Raw genomic sequence first — 22291 nt, forward strand, 5'->3', positions numbered from 1 at the left:
TGTGCAGAACCTCTGGCACTGGATGTGGGTTTTCCAAGACTGACCCCCTTCATAGTCCAAAAGATCCCATACACCACCATTGGTAAATCCTACAGCATTTCAAGGAATTTCAAAGAGTTATGTTGATATGGGCGAGGAGGGGATCACCCCACCCAGCACTGCAGCCACCACCTCTGGGATGCAGCAGAGCCAAAGGCAGTAACTGGAGCTGTCCTGCACAACTGGAATAAATAAATCACAATACCACGACCTGTTAAATCAACAGGGAACACAAGGAGGCAGAACTCTTACTGTAATGCCACTGGTCTTTAATAATAGTATCAACAGTGCTTGGTGTTCCTATACAAGCTTGTGTCTGCATGCTCAGAAATTCAGCAGTGGACCCCTCCCACTACAGTGCTGTAGAGCTGAAATCACAAAGCCACAGCAGGTCAGTTTGGGTTCCCTAGACTCACCTTTCCCATGCCACAATGGCCCTGGCTAAGTGGCTGTCCTGCTGTGCCACACGTGCATGAGGAGATCCAGCTGTCCTCCAGAAGAGATCTTTGGGATTTAAGGCAAGTCCCCTGCCCTGTTGCAGTGAAGTTCACAAATCCATGGAAATGGTGCAGAGACCATCAGGGGAGCTGTGGTCAGCAGGTTTCTCCGTGGATGGTCCAGTGCATCCAAGACAGAGACAGTCACCATGGCAGGTGTGGGCAGGGGAACTGAGGGAGGAGATGTGCTTGCCCTTCAACAGCAGGGGCAATGCTCATTTTACAGCAGGAATGAAGCTGAGGTGCCTGAGGAGAAATCTTCCCTCACTTGAGGCTCAAGATCTGTGACTGAGGCTAAGCCTAGCAGGTGGCCAAAGCTTGAAACTGAGCCCAAAACAAACCCCAGCCAATGGAGAGGGGTCTGCACCCAGCTGCTGTTTTGCTCTGGAGAGCAGCAGTGTGACACCTACACTGGTTTACACCATGGCAAGGACAGCAAACAAACACTTTGGGAATATTGAATAGTGACTAAGCCTGTCCCCACTGAACTGGGTGGGAGATGCCAGCCCAGGTGTCACAAGTGCAATGCCTGAGCTGGAGCTGCTGCCCTGGGTGTCCCTGAAGAAGCAGGACTGTCCAGGGCAAGCCATCTCCAGCTCAGCACAGGGCCTGGGCAGGGTCCCACACATTCCCTCTGCCTTCAGCTGACAACAATGGCAATCCACTCAGACCAACCCTAGGATTGTCTCAGCCAGGTGATGGGAGCTCTCCTCAGCTTTTCCTTTCTTCCTGCTCTGCTCACTGTTGTCCTTCATCTCAGGCTCTCATGCCAGCTGTGCTGTGTGTTTGCTCTCTCCTGCTGGTCACAAACTCCCTGGTCAAGCCAGGGGTAGGAGCCTTGTCCCAAAACCTGCAATATCCCTCAGCCCTCAAGTGACTGACCCATGGATTTTAGGGTGCAAAGAATTTCCAGGTGACACTGACAATGAGATCCCATTATTCTTTACCTTGTCCCAGCTGGTCTGTGGGGGAAGGTTTAGCAGCCTGTGAAAGAGCCACTTTGTAAGGAAGAAAGGTTTCTAATATTGGATAATATTTCCTAATACTATCTTGCCATTTCCATTTCCTCAGGATTTCAGTTTCTTCCTTCTCTGGAAATTAACAGGGAAGTTTTGCAAAATAAATGATGTCATTAATGTCACTGCAAAATGTCAATGGAGAACAAAAACAGTCAGGTTTGCTGTGAGCTTTGGGTGACATGTAAATAGAAATGTTATGCAAAATAAATATTTAGACAAATAGGTTCTAGCTCCTTGGAGCTGCACAAACTCCAGAAAATGAAACAAAATTTCTCCCCCTCTGTCCAGTTGCAATGTGGTAATTGGCAAGCACAGCCCAACAAAATGGATGAAACCTAAAGGTCATGGTGACCTTTTGTGTTAAAATACATATTTAAACTGTTTCTCATCATGCCAAAGGAGATATTCTTAGAGAAAAAACCCACATTCTAGGCTGTGATTCTGAACAGAAGCTGTGAACTGCTGCCAAAGGACATAATTACATTCACTCCTACCTTAGAGAAGGAACCTTGCTGTTTTGAAGACAAATAAAATAAATAATAATTTTTTAAAAAAGCCCAAGCTACCCATAAAATGAAGAAAGGAGGCATAATTAGCTGGGTTATTACAGCAGCTTGTGATTTCATCCATTTCATAAACCTCAGAATAAAGGTCAAAAATCTCAAACAGCCCATTGTAGCCTAGCTGATCCATGAGTGTTTATCCCTGATTGACACAATGATAAAAGTGATGCTCATTAGAGGCTTTTGCCTCATTGGCAAGGATTTGCTGCTTGTGATCCAGTCCTGCTGTGTCCTTCAGCAGCACCACGCTGAGTCCCACAGCTGCAGCCTGGGCTGGCCCTGGTGCCAGCCAGCCCAAATGCACCTGTGCAGCCAAAGGCAGGGCTGTGAGACATCACTCCTGCAGCATCTCAGCCTAGCCTTGCTTGGTTTTCTTAAAAAATCAAAAATCTATCACCAAAAAAGCGAAAACAAACAAAAACCAACAAAGAAGATCCAGCAAAAGTACAAAAGAACTTTTTTATGTCTCAAAATATCGTGGTTTGACAAATTAGCTGCACTGTGTGGTGATTTCAGATCCGTTCTGGTCTGTTGCTGAGCTTGTTGAAAGGGTGTAATTAGTGTTATCTCATCCATTGTGAGCACTGGTGTGTTATTGAACAGGGTGCTTTTCCTCCTGGTTTCCCAAGAAAACACACCCCAAAATACACAACTCACTTTGCCTCTAGGTGCAACAGGACTTAACTGGTATGATAAACAGGGCACACGAATTTCAGAAATGTTCTCCACAGGATATCAAGCTAAACTGTGCCACTTAATGGGGAATTTAATGTTCTGTACAGTGAAAGCTTGCTGTGTGCATTCCCTGTGTAACAAGTTAAATGGCTTTAAGTAACTGTGCTTACAGTGTTTCAATGAGACCCAAGTATATTAGAAAATCAAGCATCATATTCTTCAAATAATATGGCTAAAATGCTGGTAAATTCACAGTTACCATTCTCTAGGTATTAGGCAAAAATCCCCTATTTACACTGGATAATATGTACACATTTGGTTTGTGGAATGCTCCAATATCATATCAATTTCTCCTCTGTGAAAGCTGTAAGGAAAAAACCTCTTAATCATTATAGAAATATATATTCCCAGCCACTAAGACATTTAAATATTTGGTATCTGGATGTAAAGAACAAGGTGTCACTAAGTTGGTCATGACTCCTGATAATCCTGAATTACTGGGATTTGGTTTTGGTGACAGTCTTAAAATCCTCTAAAGGGTGCAGAAATTAGAAATCCTAAATTTTAATAGCTGATCACTTCAATGGGTGTATGTACGTTTGCAAGTAGGTGTAAATACACATATATATATATATATAATTTAGATATTTCTCTTCCACAGCAAGAAGGTGTCTAGTAACTCCCTGTGCCCAAGTGAAGAGCTTTGAAGCTCTGAGTCTTCTGAGACAGCTGAGCACCCACCCTCACATCCTGGAGAAATCAGGACTCTCTCTCTTCCAGGGTGGAGTGGTAATCCCAAAATCAAGACAGCTGGGGGCTCATGGCCACATCTGCAAGTGTCAGCCCTATTGCTGGAGCTCACCAGGAGCAGGTTTGTTGCCTGCCCTCCCTGGATGCTCTGTGTGTCTGAGCACAGCTGACTGGATGGCTGGGCAGGGCAGGAGGGTCAGGTCTGTCCTCCCGTGTCACACCCACGCGGGCACAGAGCTGCTGGCTGCCTCTGGTGTCCTTGCAGGGGGATGGACAGGGACAGGGGGGGCTCCCAACACAGGCAGGGTGGAACCCAAGCTCTGCCAGGGGTGTGTGGGGGCTGCATGCAGCAGTTGTGGCTGTCACAAGGTCAGGAACGATGGTTTTGTTTAAATCCCTGTGGGTTGTTCTTTGTTGTTCTTCCCCTCTGCCGTCTCGCTTTGAGGTATCAACAGCACAGTACAGAATGAACGTTTTGGGTTTTCCAGACGTGGCTCTTTTTTGTTCTTCTTCTACACCTGCCCCCCCCACAAGCCCCCACAGCTCTGTTGCTCACATCAGGACCTGCTCTCGAGTCTCTGGCAGGCGCAGAGCGAGCAGGCCACCCCCAACCAGAGCGGAGGAGGCCAGAAGGATGGGAACCACCTTGGTTATCCCTACGAAGGAGGAGAAGATGGAGTTCCCCAGGATGGCACCAAACTTGCAAAGCCCATTGAGGATGCCAAAGGCTGTTGCCCTGTGGGGAGGAAAAGCAGAAAGCAATGGTTAGGAGGCAGGCTCTGGCACAACTACACAAGGTTTGGATGGGTAATTTTGTGAATGCTCCTATGTTGCCCAGGCTATGCTTCCAGCAAGTAAAACTGGGTGGAATAACTAAGTAGATAAATAGATATTATCTGTTTTGCATGTCTGTGTGAATGAGGAGAATGTCTGTGTGCACTTATTTCTCCTTTTCATCTCACCTTATCCCTAGAGTGACCCACTCTAGGGCCCTTGAGTTGCCCATTCTGTCAGCCATTGTCCTACCCAAAGACAGCAGGACAAAATCTGCTCTAGATCTCCTCAAAGCCCTTCCAAGGGCTGCCTGGACTGGATTGTCACCAGAGGAGCAACCACAGCTCTCCTCTAAATCCTGTTCACCCAATGGCTAATTGTCTACTACTTTCAATGTAAAGTCCCTCTCCTTCATTTCTGGCTTCCCCCAACAGTCTGAAAAAGGCAAAAAGGAGCTTATAATGATGTAAGGAAAGACCTAATCTGCAGGACATTTTCCCAAAGTCCTCTACTCTTCCCCATGTCCCAAATCACTCTGTGTACATGGTTTTCTCCAGGTTTTGGAGGGGAGGGCTGCCCCAGTGATGAGCCATGATGAGAGGATGGGGATGCAGTGTGAAAGGCCAGACCTCCATGCACATCCATGGAAATGACAGAGCACTTCTTTCATTTGGTGCTCCTGCCCATGGCATGGGTTTAGAACTCGCTGATCGTTAAGGTCCCTTCCAACCCAAACCATTCTGTGCTATCATGCTTCTATGATTCTTTGATTTATCAGCCCATAATTTCCATATGTCCAAGTGATCCCTGTGCTCAACCTGCCACACATGCAGAACTCTGCTTGCAAGTGTCTGTTCTGACCCAGGATTACACAGCCCTGAAGGACTGGTGAAAGTAAAATAAATAAAAATACACAACTCCCCCACCTACATGTCTCTAGGGCAGCTTATTTTGCTGGGAACCAAGAGCACTAGGTAGAGGGTGGAGACTAAAAGGAGCAATGTTCTGAGCACCTTTTGTCCGTGGGGTAGAGCTCCACGGTGATGACATCCAGGGCGTTCCAGGCGGCGATGCTGGCCCCGCAGAAGAGGCACTGCCAGCCGATCATCGCCGACTCGCTGTTCCCGAAGAACAGGAAGAAGCAGCACACGGCTGAGATCAGCATCGAGCCGCCTGCAGGGGGAAACCGACAGAAAAACACTGGCACCAGCTTCCCCCGCCCGCAGCTGGTCGCCCTGGTTTTTTAAGATTTTCTAAGCCTTCTGATGTTTGCATTCTCGTAGCAAACTTTCTCACACACTTTCTGTAAATAACTTATTGTTTTGCATTCTTTTGTAGAAAAAGAGAAATCTGATAGACTGTTGGTTTGTCCAGCGTCATTGGAGAAGTGGCACTTTCGCCCTCCAATCCACTGTCACTTTTAGAAAGTTATGAATGTTAAAGGCAGAAGATAAACTTCCCTTTTCTTCACCTTGAGAGCAGCAGAGTATGCGCTCGTGTTCTGTAAGGATAACAGCTGAGCAAACACATTTGTTAAACATGGCTTTCAAGTGATGGCATTTATCCCAATAAGTATTAAATCTGTGAGCGTCCAAAAACACCTTGATGCTGCCTGTCTCTCATTCTCTGATGCTGGAAGCCAGCCTGGAAATGTTCTCAATGTCCACCTGATCTCGCTGATAGTCCTGCTCCACAAAGACTGTGAAGACAGGCTTTTCCAGGCAGGCTTCCAGCATCTCAGACTTCCAGATGGACCCAGGAAGAGCAGAGGCAAGTAAACATGAAAGTCAATGAGAAGGAAGCATCATTGTGAAGGTTTTTCAACTTGAGTTCCAAGTGATAAGCTTGTGCATTTCATATCGTATCACTTGACACATTTCTAGTCCCAATTAGGATAATTTACAGTCACTTGTATGAAGCACTTGAGGTCTCTTTTAATTATAAGAACATCATTAGATTTCATGGCACATTTGCACAGGAGCCATAATTTTATGAACATCACCGAGGGAGAAAGTGAGAGCATTCATGCTCAGTTAGGCACAGTTCAGATTCAGAAATATTAATAGCTACATCACTGCTTTCTACTCCATTGGGAATTTTCAACTGAAAGATGAAATTTGGGAAAAATCAAACTGTTTTTCACCAGAATGTTCTGTTATCACTGAAATATCTCCATTTATTACCAGGAAAGCAAACAATTTTCTATGCTGTTTGATGTTCCTGGAGTCAATTTAGCACCAGCCAAAATAATTTGGATGCTGAAGTGTAACTAAAATGCTTCAATTTTGACATTATTTGCATCTTGCCCCTGCAGTGGCCTGCCTATGAAAAGCTGCTGTGCAGGACTCCTTGTCCACTTCTCCTCCATGGTACAAGGCCAGACTACATCCCCACAGTGTGGGGTGAATGTTCCCCCACACCAAGGGCACCAAGAAATCTTCTGTTTTGTACAAGAGAAGGTTGGCAGGATGTGATAAAAACAAATTGAAGCCTCATCAAGGCACATAACACAAAGGAGAAATTCAGTTTTTCTGTTAAGCTGACCAGAAATAATATGTTCCACAGAGTGATACAGGTGGGATGCCAGAAGGCTCTTTCAATTGGAAATTCCACAGTGAAACGTTTCAGTATGTCATTACTAATTTTTGTCCTGTTCTCTTCTTTTTGCAGGAGAAATAAGCATTTAGGGCTCCAGCTGTCATCTCAATTCCAGATGAAAATGCTGAAATGCTGACATGTTTGCAGGATGGGCAATCTGATTCTCATTCAGCTTCCTCTAATTTATTTCTCACAGACCCTCTGGTTTGTTTGGGTCTTTTTCAAATTCACCACATGAATGCTCATTTTCCCTCAGTGTAAATTCCTGAGACAGTCATCTTGCTCTACTTTAACCTGTCTGAAGGTGAGGCTGAGCTAAACCTTCCCTCTGTTCTCAGAGGAGAGAGAGGAGCTCAAGAGAGTGATTCATCCCTTACCCCTGAGCCACATCCCTGATTTTATCACCTTCCTTTGGCTGTCCCTCAGGGCATGATTCCCATCTCATGGGATGAGAGCAAGGTCTGAACCCTGGAGGCTGCAACACCAACAATTCCCAAAGTATTCATAAAGCTGATAAGGTGATACCTTGAAAACTTACTCCCATGATGCTAAAGGGATCCTTTAAATGATCCTTTCTTGGCTGTGACATGGTCAGTTAATTTACCATATGGTCTCTGAAGCTGCTTGTGCAATCATTTGAAAATCAGATAAAAAACCGAAAGAGGGAACTCCTAGGCTGTTAAGCTGCCACATCAAATAACCTTTGTGAATATTCATTGCTACAAGCAAAATGCTCATTTATTTATACAGAGGCTTTGGACTTCAGCAGCAAGTCAACAGGACCAAGAACTCCCTTTTTAGCTCTGACCCTGATTTGCTGAACACTGCAGAAACATGCAGGATTTGACACAAAAGGCAAAATAAATTAAAAAAAAAAAAGTTACAGACACACAGAAAGGCAGGGTGAGGAGGTGGGAAGTAGGTCACTTACTGCCATGGATCACCTGCCTGACCCTCTAGTCTTTATCCTTCTGCTCCTTTTGTTTTGGGGATGACTCTTTCCCACCAGAGCCATGCCAGACACACTGAGCAGGGCTGTTTGCAGGGCTGAGCTCCACCCTGTCCTGCCCCATCACCCACCATCCCCACTCACCAATCATCTTTATCCTCCCAATTTTGTCCATGAGCAGAGCAGAGATGATGTTGCCTGGCAGCACAGACAGGCTGCCCAGGAAGCTGACCAGGTAGATCAGGAAATCATTGTCCTCCTCAAAGTCGATGTGGCAGCCTTCCTTCTCCTTCATGAAGGTGCTGTTGATGAGCCTGCAGTTGATGAACTTGTGTTCATAGAGATCTGTGAGGGAAAGAGGCAAAGGCTTGACCCTGCTTGGCTGAACTCTCCTCCTACAACAGCAAGGAGCAAACCAAAGACCCAAGAGAAGTTTCTCATCCAAAGGAAATGGCCAGGGAGTATTTATTTCAGTGGGAATTTATTAGAGTGGCAATCTCTAGCTGAGTCTTTGGCTCCTGGCAGATGCAAGCTCATACTCTCCTTTTATTTGTGGAGTACACTCAGCACACTGAACCAGTATCCCCATGCCACAAGGACAGGGCAATGCAGACTTTGGTTCTCAGAGCATTAGCATTTACTCTTTATTAGAGTAGAAGTTAAGAGCTTTTTTTGGTATAAATTAGTGACTTTTATAAGTGACTTTTATTAGTGATTTTTGGTATAAATTAGTGACTTATTTTACTGATGATCTTCAACTGCTGGTGGCTTGAAATTATATTCTAAGCCAGTTTTACTGAGCAGAGCTGTAAAGGACCGAGAATTTTGCCATTACTTTAACCTGCCAGGGCCTGAGCACAGAATTTGGCATTTCCCATACAGCACCCAGAGACACCAGAAGCCATGGGGTTAAAATCACTGATGGAGCCACCAGAGGTCTCCTTCCAAATGCATCACACTCCTTTCCTCCAGCATCACTCTCATCACCCAGCACACACTCAAACACACAGATCCCTACCATCCTTTCTCCCAGAATGCAGATAAAATAGTCCAAATAAAATAGTTTTCTGATAAAAAAGAGTTCCTAGTTACAGAGATGACGCCACAGCAGGAATCCCATTACCAGTGTTATAAAAGACAGTAGAGATGATGGTGCAGTTTTCAAAGAAGGTCTCACTGGATCTCACATCTTCAAAGTAGCAATCCTCAAATAATGAATCCTCAAATCTCACTTCCTTGAATTTCATGCCAATAAATCTGTGGGGCAGGAAACAGAACTTCACTCTGTGCTTTAAGATAGTTTCTACACTGTATAGTGTGCTGTGGCTGTTTCCAAAGACAGAGCACTAATTCTAATTTCTAGTGTCATTTTACAGAAAAGGTGTTGCTTGAGTGCATAACTCCCTCCAGGTCCTTCTGTTTCATTAGGAGGGAAGGGTCTGAAGAGTATTTTCTTGAGAGAAGACATGGATCTTTTAGGATTTGTGCAGTTTTTCTTTTCCTCAAAATAATCACATCTGAGCAAATGTGCTTCTAAAGCTGAGGGGACACAAATCCTCTTGTGTTCAGTCCTAATCTGTCTGAAGATGACAGAATTTCACTCAATGCAGGGCATTTCCTTCATGAGCTGACCTTGCTGCCTTCCTTAGTCTCCCCCTTCCTCCATCATAAATAAAACCAGACATTATCAGGAGCCTATTGAGCCATTTGGTGAAAGGTTTCTGACAGTTGTTTAAACTCAAAGTGATTTTTAAAGTGAAAATGCAGCAGGGATTCTGGAGAGAGCGGGGAGATAATCTGAGTTGTGCTTGTAACCATCTCTGTTTGAGGTTTATTACTTACCATGTAATGAAAACAGATTTCACTAAAAATAATAAACTGTGTCAGGTGATTGATTTCTCCTCTGATGGGAAGTGTGACATGTCTGACCTGGCTGCCTGAAGGATGACACAATATTGATTTACCTGGGAGATTTTGCAGGAACACTGAGAAGATGTATTAGGTAATGCACAGACATGTTTAGAAGATGTAAGGAGCTATTAGGAACAAGCATTATTGCTCCAGTTAAAGAGGCCATGACTGTCACCAGATGAAAAAAAGCCTTCTAACATATACTCTGTAGCTTAATTGAATTGAGCACTTTTAACACAGCATAACGTGATGGTTGTTTACACCTTTAAATGAGCACTGCAGGGCTTCTTGACTGAGCCTACTAACAGAAATTATTAATGCACAAAATACCACAAGAAGATTATTCAAATGTTTTGCTCCTTGTAGAGGGTCTCACAGGTTACAGCAAAACTTGAGCTGTTCTGCATTTTCTCAGTGATGTATTTACCTGTGATGTATTTACTCCTAAAGGCTGTTAAAACCCATTTTCCCTCCTGCAGTTTGCTTTCTTAACACCCAGCTTTGGAAGACTCAGAGAGCAATGGCCTGGTGATCCATGGAGTTTTAGCTCACAGCCAAGGGCTGCAGAGCAAACACAGCTGTAAACATTCTGAGATAATTTCTGGGCATTGCTGCCATTTAGCTTGATGAGGTTTTGAGCATTTGAAATGGAGAGGGCCAAAGTGGGAGAATAGTGATTTACATCACAGTTTTATGTCTTCATTCAGGCAGGTGCTGAGTATCCTTAATTCTCAGTGGAGTCAGTGAAAATTCAGCACCTCCTGTAGGCATAAGAAAAATGTCCCCACTGCCTAAATTTGACCAACATCCACTTCTAACCACTTTCTTTTGGGGAACAGGAATCGTAGGGCTAGGTTTGCATCATCAGGCTCAGCTCCTTGCTGCAGGGAAGGTGTATGGAAGGACATGAGGACACATGTTGGGGTCCCCCACCAATGTATATCAAATATACAGCAAGGACATGGTTTCTGAGGGGATTGGAACAACCTGGCTGGGCAATGAGATGTGGTTTCAGCTGTGAAGATTAAAACAATGAGTGTTTTTTGTAACATTGAGCATGGGGAGGAGCCCCCTGCAGCAAGGCAGCTGGAGAAGCATTCTGTTAGGTCTACCTGGGGCAATGAGATCCCAGAAATTACAAAGGGATATTTTTCCTTTTCATTGGAATTTTGAATAGTAGTGATGGAATGACCAGGATTTCCCCTGCTGTGGAACACAAAGTGATTGTGGTCCAGGCTGGACGCAGAAATAAAAACAAGTCCAGCCCAATAGAAGAAAAAAAGGAAGGAAAACGATGATGATCTGCTGGAGCAAATGCACTGACTTCAAAACACTAAAAAAAAAGGTGAATTCCTCATCTGTGGGGAGATAGTGACTGCAGTGGGAGAAGCACCCCAGCATGGCCATGGCCCAGCTTGCACTAATGGGCTGCAGGATGGAGACTGGGCTAATTCATATAGAGGACTTCAAGAAGAAATAGCTTTTTATTTTGGAACTACAGCAGCAAGTTCATCACTAGTGACTGCCCAAGTCCAGTAGATGTCAGTGTGGGCTAAGGAAAAAGAAGTCTCTTCTGCACGCAGGGCTGTCCAGCATGGCCAGGTGGGCACTTGCTGCCCTGATCCCAACTCAGGGCTACTGGAAGAAGGACTCCTCACAGGCATCCCCTGGGTTCTGCAGAAGTCGGTGACAGAGGCAAAGTAGGTGGAAAAAAAAAGGATTAAAATGATATTTTGTCTGTCAAAAACTGCCTCTGGGACTTGAGAGGTTTAGATTGAGCGTCCAAAAGAACAACAGAGAAGTTCAAGTTAATGGGAAATGGAAAAGAAAGAAAGAGCTTTCTAGAAATTTATTTCAGTCTGAATACATGAAAGCAAATTCTGTTCACTTACTTGTCATTCCTGTACTCCCCATTTCTGTGGATCTGGTTTTCCAGGGTGAAATTAAAGGTGAAATGGGACACTTCTTCCTCATCAAAGATCTTCACCCGGGATTCATACGCCTCGTCTTGGAAATAGCGGATCATGTCAGGGAACCAGACAATAAGGCCATAGTAACTGCAGCAGGGTTGGGAGACACATCAGGACACAAGATTCCACCAAAGATCCACTTCACAGCTTGCAAACTTGTTAAACTCCAAATGTGAATGCATGTCTGACACAAGTTCTTGCTCAGTTCTGACAGAGGACTGAGCAAGGTGTATCTGCACTCTAAGCACCCTGCTGATCTCAGAAACATGTTGGTCCATTCCCCTTCACTTGAAGCAGGACAAGTCATTTCAGTTCCCCTTGGCTGGGGAATACAGAAATGTGCTCACCTTGCTACCCATTAAATAAGCAGAGAATGAACAAACTGGGCTGATTTCTGTAAGAGTGCAGTTCAAGTGAGAGTTAGACAAAATTTACCTGTAGTTTAGATTTAGACTCCCCTGAGTGGATTTGATCTGCACTAAGGAACAGACTGATTGTCTGGTAGGGTTGTGTCTTTTTTGTGTGTGTGTGGACAAGATCAAATGAAAAATCTAAAGGTGACAAAGTCAATCTATTACTGTGCTACCAACCACTTCTCAAGTCCTGATTTGTTCAAAGCACCTTGTACTTCAAATAAAGCAGTCAGATTGATCAATAAATACTTGTAGAAGAGCAAGGCTTAGTTCACAAAGACTCTTTAAAATAAGACCAGATTAATTTTTTAATAATTAATTTTTTATTTACATGTGTAAATAACTATTCAGACTCTGAATAGTGCTTCAGTTTCCTGAAAAATATAAAGAAGTATCTTCCTTACCTTAAGGCCATTGTAAACCAAACCACAGCCAGCATCAGTGTGTTCATCCTGTACTGGGCTGTTAAACAATAAAGCACGTTGTCCCAGACCTACAAATCCACAAGAAGGAATTAGCTGCCAGGACACCCCAGCAGACACTTGACAGCTTAATTTCTGAGTGCATCATAAACCTAATGTCAGAAAAATGGGTTCATTAGAGGAAGGTCAGATGTGTGGCTTATATTCAGTGTTTTTTCAAAATTATCTTTATCGAGTAAATGGCTTACAAAAAAATCACTTATTCAGCTCAGTGCCAGAGTACTTGATCTGAGCCCTCTGTAATGAGCTGGAGTGCATGATCAGGGCTGGGTATCAGGCAGTGTTTCTCTCAGGTAATATCAGCAAATGGGGATATGAGATTGTTCTCAGACCCTCTGACAACTTTATCTTTTCAAATATATGTATGGTGTCAGGAGTGCTTTCAAACTGAGATCAAAAGCTCTCTGAAGAGCAAAAGCCCAAACACAGCTGGCACTTCAGGAGGTATAAGATGAAATCAGGTAGGGATGAAGCCAAGCAGGAGGCAAACCAAGTTCTGCTCTTGACTCATTGCAGAAAATGCTGCCAAGAACATGAGGGCATGCAACTCCTCAAGCTCTTATCTTGACACTTTAGTATAGTGATAGTATAGCACCTGTATTGCTATTAAGAAGAACTTTCCTTTGTTTTCAGCTCATCCTTCAAGACTAGAAGTTTTAGCAAGGTTTTCCACAGTCCTACATGGGCATTAGGTGAGCAGCATAGCAGATGTGAAAGGTTAAACTAGCCTAGGAGACAATACAACATTCATAGAAACTTGGGCTCAGCAGGAACAAAGAGCAAACACTTTCTGCCTCCACTGCAGGTGGTAATTTCACTTAAGGCCTGGGGAGAGAGAATCAATATTTATCTGCTCAGGAGGAGAGCCAAGTGCTTGGGGTTGTGGCTGCTGCTGGAAGCTCTGCACTGCTGGATGGCAGTGATGCTCACAGGGGCATTTTGGGGTCTGGCTGGCAGCATGGCAGTGTGCACACATCTGCACAGAAGTGCAGTCTGAGTACAGCTTTTCACAAAAACCAGAAGATTTTCTGAGGTGGGAGTCAGGGTTTCAAGGTACAATGACCTGAAGCAAAGAGGCACTGGAGCACTGTGTGAAGTTTTTTTCTTCTCTTTACCTGTTTTAAAGTAGTCGTGATTCTGACCAGCCACCGCTGGTACCAGGTCCCTGTTGAGCTCTGGATTTCAATAAATTCATCCACTTGCTTTGGAGTTTTGATATAGGAAACCTGGAGGGAAAAAAAAACAGGAAAAAAATTGGACTGCAGTTTCTAGAACTGATCTTGGGTGGATTTAAATTCCACTGTTTTCTGGGCAATGTTTCCACCTAATAACCCCTATTATTTTTTCCTTGAAAGTTAGCATTAGCAATGCAGCTCATTGATTTAATTACAGCAAGAGACTATTAACAGAAATAAGCCTTGCTTCCTTCTTTTCATCTATCCCTTCATCCCCTCTCTCTCTCTTCTTCCATGAAATATTTTAATTACATCATGTCCACTTCAATCTTTCATTTCCTGGCTAATGAACCTGTGTACTACCTTATTTCTCTATCTTCAGATTCCCACCACAGATTAGGACTCAGTAGTAAAAATTTTACTCAATAGTAAAAATTATCTCCAAGATCAGCCACTTGTACCCAAATTGTGTCTTCAGGATTTCATTCTTCTAAGACTAGCAGGAACATTTCTCATTCAACATCTTTTAAATACCACTGACAGAACTTATATGACAAATGAATGTGTAGATGGGAATCTTTGCAGCTGAAAATGTATTCTGCCATCAAGTGAGCCCACACAACACAATCAGTTTGCTTCACCAAAAGAATCCGAATTTTCACTGCTGAATACCTGAACTGGACTGCTCAGGAAAACTTACAAATGTGTACCAGTAAATATTTGCTTAGTAAATTTAATTAAAGGACATATTCAAGGAAAACAGAACTGTTTGTAAACACATGGAGGAGGCGAAAATCTGCTGAATAAATTTCTGAGTGTGAACGAGCGCCTTGGCTCAGCTCTGGAGTCTCCACATTCCTCTTCCTGGCACCGATTAAATGTCAGATCTGGGAGCTGTCCCGTACAGGCTGACTCACCACAAACTGACAGCTTCTGGCCTGTCAGAAAAGCACAAACCCTGACAGTTTGTGCCACACCAGGAGCACTGATCAGCCTCCTGTGCCAGAGGGTGTCAGGACATCTCAGCTCAGCCTCGAGGTGCGACACCCAGCTCAGCTCCCCCACTGCAGTCATGGCTCTGTGGCATGGAGTAACCAGCACTGATGGAGGCTGCACTGCTGCTCCTTCATTCTCCTGCTCAGCTCAGACATTCATAGTGCCCTACTTTGGGATATATGTACATATATTTATATATATTTATATTTGAACTTCAGCGTTACAGCAAAGCCGGTGATGGATTTGGAGAAAACGTCTCTCTCACCTCTGCTATCAGGGCTTTCATTACTCAAATGGTTGGTAGCCTAAAAATAACACATGCTCATTAAGATCCTACATGAACCTGCATGCAATTGTCATGCTCAGATATGGAATTTTATTTTCCTTGAAGGAGCACTCCCGAGGGGCACAGTCTCCTGACAACCCTTCTGAACATGGAGCGTTGCTTTCCTTCTTGATCAAAAATACACGTTTCACCCACAAGTGTATTTCCTTTTTTTCCATGCTTTAAAAGCATGTGTGCTCTCATCTTTAAAAGAATAAATCAAGAGTTCTTCCCTGGCTGGCTCACCAGGATTTTAACACTGAATTATAGTAATTTGCAGCTAACCCCAGCATAAACCTTTCCTCTAATTTTACTGTTAACGTCTCTGCTGGTGTGACCTTTTTAACAACAGGCAGCAGACCAATGAGTAATAGCCACTCATCCCACTTTCCCTTGGAGAGATTAAAGACTGGATATGAGGCAGGTGGAGTTTGGAAAGCTCATTAGAAAGTACGAGAAGTTTAATCAGACTTTGATTAGAAGCCAGAATGGAGAAAGGAGTGACTCAGGTCTCCCACATGGCTAATATGTCTCTTATTTTGTTTTAGTCTCGTGGAGCAAGCCAATTAAACACGTGCATAATTGAGAAATCACTGGTCTAAAGGATGTAGAGTAACACCAGGAATGAAGAGTACTTGCTGCAATTGACAGACTTGACTAATTTTTGGATAAACAGACTGGCATCTAAGTTTAAAATGTTTCTCACAGTCCTTTTTCTGGTTGCTAGGGGAGAGATTGCATTGAAAGAGTCCCGAGGAGAAATAAAGTCATGCTATAAGTATGTTCAGCTTTACTTAAGCAATGGCTTTGCTAAACTCACCGTAAACACCCTCTCTGGCTCACCCTTGGCCCTCATGTTGGTGTCGTGGACTTGCTTGAGAATCATCCAAGCTTCATCATGTTTACCAATCTGAAAACACCAAAGAGAAGGAAAGCAAGTGTTCAAGCTCCCAGCTCTGTAATTTATCAAAGCACAGAGAGAAAGCAGTTCTAGAGGTCCAGCATAGTAGAGAAGCACACAGACAGCCTGGGCTGCATGAAACCCAAAGAGCTGAAGGCATGGTTGGTATTCACAAAGTGCAGCACCTTTGTGCTGGAGAAAGGAATTGTCCTAAAACTGCCTGAGGCAGAAAAAGGGATCAGGGATAGAACCTGAAAAACAGATGAAAGAGGAGATGGATGAGGAGAACTGGACTCTCATCCCAACTTCACTAAAAACTTTCAGGCTTGGACTATGTATTGCTAAATATCCCATCTGTGAAGTGGAAATACAGAAACTTGCTTAAGATTTCTGAGGTTTAAGCATTTTACTTGGTGAAATGTACTTTACCCTTTGCTCTACCACCAGGATTCAGTAGCTCCAAGACCTGACTCTGTGAGATGTTTTCAAAGTGCCTTTGTTGGACAGATAAAATTCCCATCTCTCACTACCTTCCTTCTGTACCCCATCTGGCAGTGACACACTAATCACCAGTGACTGACCCCACAGTCTGCAACCTTTGGGGCTCAAGCAGTCTGTGTATCTGGGGTAGACACATAGGAGTGGCTTTGCCTCTGAGCTTGTGCTCTTTGTGTTTGATGGGACAAAGAAAGACAGACAGCAACACATTAGGGACCTGCCATCCCCTGCAGATATCAGAGATGAATCATCTTACCTCCAGCAAAAACCGTGGGCTTTCAGGCATGAATTTCAGTGCCACCAGGGAGGCGATGCAGGGCAGAGCACACACCAGTACAAAGACTCTCCAGCTGTGGAAGTGGTACTTGGTTCCCATACTGAACCCCCAGCCTGGAAACAGCAAGAGCCAACAAGTGAAAATACTGACCAGGAATTCTGAGTTTTTCTCTGCTCAGAACTTTGCAGCTCTGTAGGACATGAGGACAGGTGGAAAGTTTGCTGTTCTTAGTGCTGGTGGCCCTTGGAGGCTCGACAGCATGGTCAGTAGACTGCAGCAAGTTCATGTTCATTACAGAAATTGGAGCATGCTCAGGCTCTGCCTTTCAAAAACCTTCTTTTATTTTTGAGTTTAGAAATCACCTAATGATGTTCCTAATGATAGGAACAGCTCAGAGCAGCTGTAGGCAAGTGAGGCTGGAAAATGGTACAGGAATAAGGGCCATAATGGATTGTTTCTCAGTGATGTTAGTGAAGGTTTACAAAGGTTAAATCTCTGATCTGAGAGGCACTTTAGAGACAGATTCTTTCCATCTCCCACATCACATATGTATTTCACATTTCATGGAAGTGAGTGAGAAAAACAAGTTTATTTTATTTTCCAGACCTACAAAAACCTGAGCTGGGGTTCAAACTTAAAAACGTCAAAATCCTAATCCTGCATTTGTGATACCCCATCTCCTGCTTTTTTTCCTGGTGTTTGACCAAGTTAGGTATTCCCCTGCTAAGAACTGGAAAGTACAGCCTCATTCTCTTACATTGCTCCATTCACTCTCCCTAGGCTCAAATCTCATAAGGAGTGTTAAAACAATTTTCTTTTTCTATAAAAATTTTATTCACATAATAAGGAAATCATCAAGCAATGGGTTTTGCAGAGGTCTCATCTGAGCCAGTCATGGTGTTCTAATGATTTCACAAAGTTCCAAAAGAGTAGGTGGAAACTGGAAATCAAAAAAGAAGCTACAAAAACACAATATCAAAAAGTCATCTGAAAAATAATTGTAATGTAAATAACTAATAGCTTTTAAAAGCTGAAACCTGAAACCACTGCAGTAAGTTTATTTCTTCCAACAGTCTCTGTCATGTCAATCAAAAGCATGAATATTTCTTTATAGTGAATGTGCTTTAAATGTGCTAAAAATGAAATGATGGATAGGTAAATGTTAGTGGTTTCCTTTGTGGGTTTTGTGAACTGTCCTACTTTCCTCATACAGGATTTTGCAAGCAGCTGGTGTCACTGAATACTGGGGAAATTAATCTTTTCCAGTAGATATTTGCCTCTGGTGTTTTCCTAAGTTATATACAAGGAATTCCATGTGCAGATTTTGCTTCTCAGAGCACAAGTAAATTTCAGTTTACAGCCATTTACTTTTTCATTCCCACTTCCAGCTGAGGGCAGGGTACCCATTGTACTCCTGCATCCATTTAGGTGAAGTCAGAAGTCCATCACATGCTGGGCAGATGTGTCACCAGGTACCCAGCCCTGACAGTGAGGACACTTGGCTAAGGGAAAGCACATGTGCTGTCCTCACTGCTATCATTCCCAGCATCCAATAATTCCCTGATTAAAGGTGCTTATTTTTGATAACTGGATCAATTTCTGCAATATAATCTCAGTTTTTTTCCCCGAATGAGCTGACATTTAGATTAAGAGCTCAGGCTCCAGCAGTGTCATTCAAGGGATGTATTTGAGACTTTAGATGGAAAGCAAGCTCATTCTATCCTATCACCCTCAGTATCCATCAGTCAATTGTGCAGTCAATTTATGAGACCTTCTCTGAGCACTTCAGGTATCTATTATTTTCAGTGATATTTATGTTGGGATGTGTAAGAACTGTCACTACCTGTGCAAGGGTATGGGGTGGTGTAGTGGTGTAGGAATGTGGTGCTGTAGAAAATCAAAAGCACAAATTACCGTAATGTGGGATGATGCTCCAAGCCATTGCTGAAGCATAAATGCCACCAATCATCCAGAACATGCAAAGCCAGCTCAGGTGTTCCCCCCTCTTCTCACGAGACAGGAATTCAGAGAAGTAGGCAAACACGATGGGGAGGGTGCCCCCAATACTGAGGAGAAAAAACAGCACATGAGAAAAATTAGAGGCTGCTTCAATGTGTCTGTGGTTCAGATTGCATGTTTAATGAGGGAAGGTCACACTCACAGATGGGCTGCTCAGAAGTGAGACTTGGAGGAAAAATGCAAATTTCTCTTTGGCTGGACTGGTCTTAGACGTCAAAGATGAACAAGATCCTTCTCATGCTCTAAAGACTAAATTTTCTGTAGTTTGTACAAACCCAGAGTAATACCCTGCTTTTTGCTTAAACATCTCTTGTTATTTCATGATCATTCATTTTGGGGAGGCAAAATACTGGCAGCCAGTGGGAACTGCTGAGGGTCTCATTGGAGGCCTTGGAGGTGGGCATTTTTCAGTCTCACCCACATTTCTGCACAATTTGGGCAGTACCAGAACATCAGACCAAACTTTCCCGCCATTAGAACTCTAAGGGTCAAGAGTGGAATAACATAGCCACACATCCCAAATGGCAATGCCATCCTGGCTGGGCACCAGGGATGCCTCTCCTGAGCACCTTTCCTTGTCCCACCCCACACAGCCACACTGCCCAGGCCAGATTCACCAGGTACCCACCCGAGGCCTGAGATAAGGCGGCAGAAGAGGAAGAATCCGTATCCCTGGACGAAGGAGGAGAGGAATGCAAAGGCAGCATTGATTGCAAGGGATATGATGAGGCATTGCTTTCTTCCCAGTTTGTCAGCGAGGCCACCCAGCAGGACAGCCCCCACCATCATTCCTAAGTAGACTATCAAGCCTGGAAGGGAGAGAGACAATCAGCTTGTTAACAGGGTGGAAGTAGTACACAGCATAGAAGCAGATGTAAAAGTGCCCATGGGGCAGCTGATGTCCTGGCATACTGTGCAATAAAGTAGAGATACTCCTAACCACTCCAAATCTCAGATGCCAGAAACTCTGTCCATTAGAAGGACAGTAATTTTCCAATCTGAGAGCTTGCATCACTGCAGGCAGTATGGACATCCCCTCATTTGACCAGCCCCACATCTTTCCTTCCCAACCTCCCTGCTCACATATCCCCTGCACGTAAGCAATGGCCAGGCATAAGCAGCTTAGGATGCACGTGTCCCAGCTATGTGCCACCAACAATACAACAGAAGTCTGATGTCTTAACTCCTCTGACCCCCTGAGTGCAGTGGGATGGAGGCTGTGTAGGGAGAGGCTCTGTCAGGCTGCTGTTTATGCTCAGAAAGCTGTGAGAGCAGAGAGACTGATGAAGCATGGCTAAATCTCTTTGCAGTGTTTCATCTCTTTCTCTCTCTGCTTTTCCCAGCTCTGTCTGAAAGGATCAGTCTGTTACCCAGACTCACCTCGTGTAGCTCAGCTACTTCCTTCCTTACTGAGCCAAGATCTGGTGTCTAACTAAAGGACAGCTTACTCAAGAGTGCAGTCTTGATCTGAAAATTTCAGGAGAAGGGGGAATCTAAGGCTTGTCTGGACAGTTTGCTCTACAGAGTTATCTGTCTAACATTGTTAAGAAAGATGGATTATTCTTTTTAACCTGACTTCACTAGATTTTCTGCTATGGGGTCCTCAAAGACAGTCTCAAAGACTCATTTAGTGCCAGACTGAATAGGAGAGAATGGGTTTCCACCCTGGGCAGTCTCCCTGTACCCTGCTCAGTTTGTGCTTGCTACTCTCCTGGAGAACATGGCAGTTGTCCTTTGCTCTTCTACTGCCACTGCTGCAGAAGATCCACAGATTTTATTGCCTTTTTTTTAATGCAGGTACCAGTGTAGATAACACTAGTTCATAATGCTCAAAGGATCAGGAATTTATTTTCTCATTTGTTTTATCTACTTTCCAGATGTGGTTCAGAAGACATTGGTTTCAACCACAGTTTTTCCTGGGGAGCACAGAGGTACAAGAGGCTGCTCCCAAGAGCACCTCCTGCATCACATCAAACCCCATTGACAGGACTGTAGCCTGTGTCTATAGGCTGCACAGTCCTGCTGTGGAGATCCTGATGGGGCCTGACCACAGCTGGAAGTGATCCAGATGGGCTGAGTTATTTCAGGATGGAGAACATCTGCTTGCTGGGAAGCAGAACTTTCTGCTTTCCTTTTCTGTTTTTCCTTCAAGTGCAGGGAATTCTTGAAGGAAAGGGATGATGCTTGAGGATGTTTGGAGACTGGGGACATGTCAGGTTCATGAGCCAGCTGAGCAGGGGTTGAAGGAAAGCAGCAGTGCTCCCTGCATCCCTGCCCTGAGTGAAGGCATTGGATGCTGAGCAAGCAAATACACTGCCTTAATAGGAAACATTCCTATTCACTGTTTGAAGAAATACAGCTAAAAGAAACATTTTTCAGGCATGGTTGACTCTTTGGAGGTTCATTCCTCACCTTGAACCAAGCTTGGCTTCTCTTGAGAGCAAATGCCTTCCCCAGGTCCTATTCTGTCAAACACTTGGAGAACAAGGTGGCAATGAATGCTTTTGTAATTTATTAATGTTTAAACAAAACAATCAGTCTGGTGGCTGAAGGCAGCTCTGTGCCATCCAGGGCTAATGCAGAGTTATCTGGCAGCTGATCCTGTCTTCCTTTCGATTTCAAATGCCTGCACTTGATTTGAAATGCATTACTAAATTAAAAGCTATGGAGCAGAGATCCATTGCAGCATTTGAAGGACACTTGTGTCACACTGATCAGATGGGGAGAAGTTTGGATTTCTTCAATCTCTCTATTCTACAGTGGGGTCACCTATCTGTGAATGATTCTCTTCAATCCGCACTAGGTCTGATGGGCGGGATTTGCGTGTCAAAGGTAAAAAATCTGTTCTTGTCTATTAAAAGCCTTTGTACCAGAACTGTGGAGCTGGATTTGGCCAATTGTACCTCCACCATGAGCAAGTGGCTCTGTGCAATCAATCCTTGCACTCCCTGCCCTACCCTCCTGATCCAAGCTGTCCTGGTGAGGAGTTCTGAAGGTGTGCAAAGGTTTCAGGTATTGATCTCAAGAGAAGATACAAACACATATCACAGTCTGGGATCTCTATTTCTATTAACTTTGACCACCAGCTTGTTCACTGATGTGCAAACTGCAAGGGTGAGCCAAAGCAAAAACAGTTGCAGTCCAAAAACTTCCTGAAGAAAGGATCTTAATGCAGTGCTGGATGGCTTAAAGCTTCTGCCCTGGCTCCTGAGCCCCATTTAATGGAGCAACTCTGCTGGCAGCCAGCAGAAGGAAGTGATGATAAGCCCTGCATCTACTCACCAGTGCATCACAGCCACCCATCTGACAGTGAGCCCTGCCAGCACTGCCAGACCCTGGTGACGAAGAAAAAATGATCTGTCAAACTTTTTTCCTCCTTTTTTCTTTTTTCATTTTTTTCCTTTTTCTTTTTCTTTTTTTTTTTTTTCCCCCAGAGAAAATCCCTGGATGGCAGATGTTC

At 44.0% G+C, this 22291-nt stretch overlaps 1 protein-coding gene across 1 annotated transcript in view; it reads right to left on the reverse strand.

Annotated features, from left to right (window-relative positions):
- Positions 1 to 285: 285 nt before the first annotated feature.
- SV2B (synaptic vesicle glycoprotein 2B) overlaps positions 286 to 22291 on the reverse strand; it is a 63520-nt gene continuing 41514 nt past the window's right edge. Inside the window, exons 3-13 of the mRNA XM_018913942.3 lie at positions 19460 to 19640; positions 18727 to 18878; positions 16792 to 16925; positions 15957 to 16046; positions 13756 to 13866; positions 12563 to 12651; positions 11668 to 11832; positions 8988 to 9121; positions 8009 to 8209; positions 5331 to 5490; positions 286 to 4279 (exon numbers count right to left, since the gene is read on the reverse strand). Coding sequence (XP_018769487.2) covers positions 4096 to 4279; positions 5331 to 5490; positions 8009 to 8209; positions 8988 to 9121; positions 11668 to 11832; positions 12563 to 12651; positions 13756 to 13866; positions 15957 to 16046; positions 16792 to 16925; positions 18727 to 18878; positions 19460 to 19640 — 1601 coding nt within the window. The 3' untranslated portion in view covers positions 286 to 4095. The remainder of the gene's footprint in view (positions 4280 to 5330; positions 5491 to 8008; positions 8210 to 8987; positions 9122 to 11667; positions 11833 to 12562; positions 12652 to 13755; positions 13867 to 15956; positions 16047 to 16791; positions 16926 to 18726; positions 18879 to 19459; positions 19641 to 22291) is intronic.

The sequence above is a fragment of the Serinus canaria genome, chromosome 10, assembly GCF_022539315.1.
Source record: "Serinus canaria isolate serCan28SL12 chromosome 10, serCan2020, whole genome shotgun sequence".
Taxonomy (NCBI): Eukaryota; Metazoa; Chordata; class Aves; order Passeriformes; family Fringillidae; genus Serinus; species Serinus canaria.